Source organism: Salvelinus sp. IW2-2015, linkage group LG9 (assembly GCF_002910315.2).
Source record: "Salvelinus sp. IW2-2015 linkage group LG9, ASM291031v2, whole genome shotgun sequence".
NCBI lineage: Eukaryota > Metazoa > Chordata > Actinopteri > Salmoniformes > Salmonidae > Salvelinus > Salvelinus sp. IW2-2015.
The window spans coordinates 3,653,782-3,659,460 of NC_036849.1; the positions used below are offsets into that span (position 1 = coordinate 3,653,782).

Consider the following 5,679-nt stretch of genomic DNA (forward strand, 5'->3'; position numbering starts at 1 on the left):
CAATGACACCTTTGCACGAACTAGACACGGTAGGATACTCATTCATCTGGTCAAACAGTATCATCTTGCTGTGGATTGAAGTGAAATGTGATTGTGATCACTAATGTCATGTGAGCTTGTTTCTTTCTTGTGTGAGCTTGGTAAAGCTACAGATACTCCTCAGAACAATGGTTTGTGTTGAGAGTGGCTGTTGCTTGAAAGGGCACTTTGATTTGCATTTGATATCATTATTTGCTCTTTATTTACAACTTTCGTTTGCTATGTTGATTTTTCTACGCTTGAATCTTGTCCCTGGGTTGACCCTTTCACACACGGTTGCTATATGAAGAAATAGATTGTAACACTGACTCATGGGATATCCTCTAAGGAGACGTTTAGATCTCAGGATTCCTCCCACCTCGCCGCCCGCCTCCCTCAAAGTTTTAAATATATGCTATACTCCCTCTCCTTTCTCACCCCATGCCAATCCGCCCATTTCCCCCACTCTCTTCTCTCCCCACTCCACCTTCACCTCTCCCCATTTCTCTCCCCGCACTCTACCTGTTCACACCATCTCTCCTCTTCACCACCTTCCCTCTCTTTTCACCCTCCCTCTCATCACCTCTCTACGTCACACTCCCTCTCCTCCTCCTCTCACGTCACACTTTCTCCCGCCCTTCTCTGTCCCCCCTCCTTCCCTTTTCCCCCTCCTTCCCCTCTTTCCCTCTCCCCCCTCCTCCCTTACTCTTAGCTCCCCACCTCTCCTCCGTCCCTGCCTGAGGAGGTTTTGGCCAGGACGTCCAGTCCTCTGCTCCTGCGTTCCCCCAGCCCGCACACCCAGACCCTCCTCACCACCCTGTCGGACCCCCTGCACCAAAGGGACCCTCCTGGAATGAGGCACAGCTATTCAGCCAACCACCACCACCAACAGCACCTCCTCCGTCCCACCTCCTGTTCCTCCTGCCACGCCTCCCTACCTCCACCACCTCACCCCGGTTCCGCCCGTAACCAATCGCCCACCGGGCGCAGGAAACTGCCCGCGATCCCGGCGGGTGCCGCCAACAGCAAGTTCCCTTCCGTTATACGCATCACACGTGCCCAACTCCAGCAGGTGATGACCAAGCCGCCCACTCTGCCCCGAGGCCGCTAACCAATCAGTCGTATCTATCTTAACCATAACACACCGCCTACCTTCCTCACTCAGCTATTAGTTACTTACCGTCCTTTTTTACACGTTTTGTTTGGTTGTTCCATTTGCTTCTTTTCTGTTTCCTTTTGCTGCTCGTGCGTTTGTTTGGCTGTTGTGTTGTTGTGTTGTCATGTTGTTGTGTTGTCATTAGGCAGGCTGCTCTCTCCAGGGAACAGCAGATGATTGTGATGCAGACTGAGCACGCTCAGATCAATGTGTCCTCGTGTCAGGGGAAGGAATTCGGTCTCTTCTATTTCAATTCCTTTTCAATTCAGTCAATTCAGAATGTAAACTGAAATTGCACTTCCACTTTTCTTTATTGAAAAGCGACGTTGAAAATTGGAATTGGAATGTCAGTTTACTTCCTGAATTGAACTAGAATTGAGCCCAACCCTGCTCAGGGAGCTTTCTGATTGGAGTACGTGTGTGTTTAGAATGTGGAGCCATGACAACAGGTTACGTGACAGTAACTTTTGTTTTGGTGATTGTCTCTGTCTTTTGTCCTTTCCTCTTCTCCTGTTCGCTCTCTCTTTCTTTTACTGACCCTGACCCCCTCTCTCTTTTCTAGTCCCATGCATGGTTGTGTAACTGTTTTTGTTCTTGTTGCAGACCTGGATCAAATACATGTGTCAAATAATTGAGGGGTACTTAGTTTAGCTTTCCAGGTAGAATGGAATAGTCCCAAAACTCCAAGCTAAATAAAATACATTATCTATACTATTTGACCCAGGTCTGTCTTGTTCCTGGTTTGATACTGACTAACAGCTTAACTGACATTGCCTTGATCTTAATTAAATCTTTTCACGTGATCTCCTACAATGTTGCCATTTGACTCTATTTCTCTCTCTGTTTTTCTCCCTCTCCCCCTCTCTCACTGTAGTTGACAGCTCAGCGTTCCCAATCAGGCTCAGACAGTGCTCCACATTGCCTCCTGATGGAGAGACGAGGTGAAGCAGCAGCTGAGGCCAAGCAGCCGCAGGATACTACTGCTACCGCTGATATCCACTCCTCCCAGGGCCAGGAGCACCTGCCCACCCCTAACCACACCTTTACCCAGCCTGGCAACCAGCCCGGCAGTCCCACCACTCTGGATGACCTCCTGGCAGATACCCTGGTCAACGGAGGAGACACCCACACCAAAGCCCACAGTCCTGTGCCAAGCCGAATGTCTTCTCCTCACTCCCCTCGCTCTCCCGTTTCTCCTAATTCTCCCCGTTCTAATTCTCCACGCTCCCCCCACAGCCCAGTGTTAGGGCTAGTCAACGGCCATCTCTCTCCCCCAGCTTACGGCCAGGGGGATGGCAGCAGTGGAGCCTTCCCAGAGCTGAAGGACCATGAGAGTGACCAGCCCCGGCCAGACAGGGGAGATGGGGTGGAGACCAGTGACCCAGCCCCAGCTTTAACCCCCTCCTCCCTGCCCTCCGCCCCCCGTAGGGACCCCTCCCGCAGGCTGAGCCGTATCCCTGTCCTGGAACCCTCCAGCCTGCTGGACCTCCTCCCCACTCCTGGCTCTGCCATGGAGAAGCTGCTTCAGAAGAAAGCCCACCACCACCAGGGAGGAGGCCACCACCCAGCCCCCTCTCCCACAGCCTCTCCCTCCCACCGCGGCTCCATCATGGCCTCACTCCCCCGCGGGGAACAGCTGTCCTCTGCCTCGGACCGCTCTGAGACGGCCGATGAGTCATTCCTGGGGTCACGCTCCGACCGCCAGGGGGATGATGCCCCCTCCCTGTCCTCCTCCTCCAGCCCCCTGTCCCGTAAGAGCAGGATCCCTCGCCCCGTTAACCTTCCTAACCCGGCCCCAGAGCAGGAGCGAGCTGCACAGTACCTACCACGCCCACCCCCGGGCAAGCCACCCAGTCGCCCTGCAGTGGAGGGCAGGTAATATAACTCTTCATTATTCGTTTTTATTACCTGTCTATGCCATCTGTCATAGTAGCCTGGTCCCAGATCTGTTTGTGCTGCCTGGCCAACTCCTATGGTCATTGTCATGCTACTGTTTGGACACAAACAGATCTGGGATGAGGCTACTATCATTCAGCTGAATTACTCTCATTTTGCCTTAATGATCTCAATTTACAATGTATATCTGAAGTTCCAAACCCCTTCTCCATATTCCATCCTCCACCCAAGGCTGAGGCGTTACCGAATTCGAGCGGGCAGCACCAGCGACTCAGACCTCCTGACCTGCCTGGCCCAGCTCATGCACCATGGTCATGGTGGTGGTTCTGTCCGCGGCTCCCCCCACCACGGCCGCTCCTCAGTCCAGCACGGAGGCTCCCGGATGGGCGTGTGTAGCCTGACCAGCTCCCCCCACCACCACCGGAGCTCCAGCGCATCTCCACGCAGCTCCTCCTCTCTACAGCGCTCTGTCTCCTCCTCCCCCTCCCGCCACGAACACCGCGGGGGAGAGAGAGGAGGAGGGGTTTGTTTCGGTCGGTCCCGATCCCCTCCTAGCTTCTCCGGGTCCCCCCCTCCTCCCCGGCGCTCCTACCCTCACCACCAGGAGACTTGCTGCGGTCGCCAGGCCCGCGCCGGCCCCTTCCACCAGCACGCCCCCAGGGGGAAAGTCTGCAGCCGCGAGGAGAGAGAGAGGAAGTGCTCCAGCAAGCTGAGCAGCAGATAGTGGCCCACTGCTCAAGCTCTGGTCCAAGCCTGGCCCATAGGAAGCTCTGGGCCTATTTATTAAAGTGTCTCAGGGTAGGAGCAGGTCCCCTCTGTCCATGTAATCTTATTCATGAAGTACGTAAATAATAATAAATCACTAAACTGATCCTAGATCAGCACTCCTATCCTGAGATGCTTTGTGAGTAGGCCATGGGAGTCAGTGTTGTTGCCACAGCAAAGGGTGGGATGTTCATACAGACCAGACGATCATGCTCGGGATCGATGAGGACCTGAGGCCTCTGTCAGAGAATACTGAACTTAATTGCCCCCCCCCCCCCATCTCCTCCCCGTTCAGTTTCTCCCCACACCCCGCTGTCCTCTATCTCTTTCACTTGTAAATCCTTCACTCTTTCTCCTCTCATTCCTTCCATTTTGTCATTGTTTAATCACTCATTTATAAGCCCACTTTAAGCGTTCATACTTCATGCAAAAAAAGTATCCAGATGCGTCATGCTGTGTGGAAAATGTAGGGGTACTTACTTCCCTCATCTCCTCAGTGAAAGTGAACACACTCCGTTCAGATTACCCTAGGACGCTAATGGTGGAAATTCAGTGGATGAGCACTCATGTATTAATCACTAAACATTATATTGGCTCGTTCTATTGTGTTTCCTCTGTACTGACCTAGGGAGCGCAGTGCATAGCAGGCCTACATGTATGGCCATGAAGCTCTCGAGAGAAATGTACACTATCTACAGATCTTATTTATTTCTATTTTGACGCGCCTGTCACACCAGTTACACACTCTCTCTCCGTCTTTGACTTCAGATGTACTGTATAGCGAGGGTTCTTTATTTCGAAGGCATCTAAAGCAATCGATCGATCAATGAGAGAAGTGATCATTTTGAGTGATCCTTCCTTTAATACAATCGTATAGTGTGTGTGAGCTCACACACCTACTTGTGCCTACTGTGTTGATTGATTGATTGATTGAGGGAACTTAAATGTCAAAGTAAATGTGTGATTGGATACTAGTAACTGGGCCTTGATTCCCTTTGTATGCTCCTCTTGAGGAAGGAGTCTGACTTTGCGTTCCAATTCTTTACCCTTCTGCCCTGGACGTAAAAGTAATGGGTTAAGAAATATGATGGCAACCCTCCCTAGCCTTGCCCATGCTTACACCAATCCAGCGATTTTAAATGCATGGATGGGAGGGAACTGCACACTTGGGGAGAATTGGGACGCAGCCTGCTGATAAATTATGGTACTATTTATAACAGTAGTAGTGAATACAAGGCAACACTAAGTTATAATGATTATTACTGTATAATAAATACTTGTCTTAATGTGTGCCTTGCCTTGGCACTTTGGGCAGCTCCTGGTTTCACTACAAAGTAGGCTATGATTCTCATTTTTACAAAATGACCCCCTGCAAAAATTGTGCCAGCTGCAAAGACAGTCCTCTTCATGTGAGTGTAACATTACATTATTCACTACAAGAAAAAGGAAGCAAAGTGAATGTTTTTATTTTATTTATTCAGACATTATTTTAAGAAAGAACATTTTTATTTAAGATATTAAAGAAAGGGAATGTTTTAAACTAAAACTTCGATATCCTGTTTGTCAAAATTGTATGACAGGTCCAATATTTATGTCAAAAAATGTCATGCTATTTATGCCATATAAATATCATGTATCATATACCAAATCAGTGTTTCAAACTTCCCAAAGGATAAAAAAACAACATGTTGCAAGAGAATGTTTTGTTTCTTTTGTAAAGACATGCTGTATGTTGTGTGCACTATTACCTCAGAGTTAATGTATTGTTTGAGAACCAACCACATTTTCAATGAACACTATCATTTAAAACCTCCTTCACCTGACCTTTCTTATACCTACTAAAC

General features: G+C 49.7%; 1 protein-coding gene across 3 annotated transcripts in view; it reads left to right on the forward strand.

Annotated features, from left to right (window-relative positions):
* The window catches only part of LOC111968451 (tau-tubulin kinase 2), a 25,078-nt gene extending 19,405 nt beyond the window's left edge, over positions 1-5,673 (forward strand). For 2 of the 3 annotated variants that reach the window (XM_023994004.2, XM_023994005.2), the window contains 3 exons: positions 731-1,090; positions 2,049-3,049; positions 3,302-5,673. In XM_023994004.2, the coding sequence (XP_023849772.1) occupies positions 731-1,090; positions 2,049-3,049; positions 3,302-3,794 (1,854 nt within the window). In that variant the 3' untranslated portion in view covers positions 3,795-5,673. The remainder of the gene's footprint in view (positions 1-730; positions 1,091-2,048; positions 3,050-3,301) is intronic. The other variant, XM_023994006.2, reaches the window with a different exon arrangement.
* The last annotated feature ends 6 nt before the right edge of the window (positions 5,674-5,679 follow it).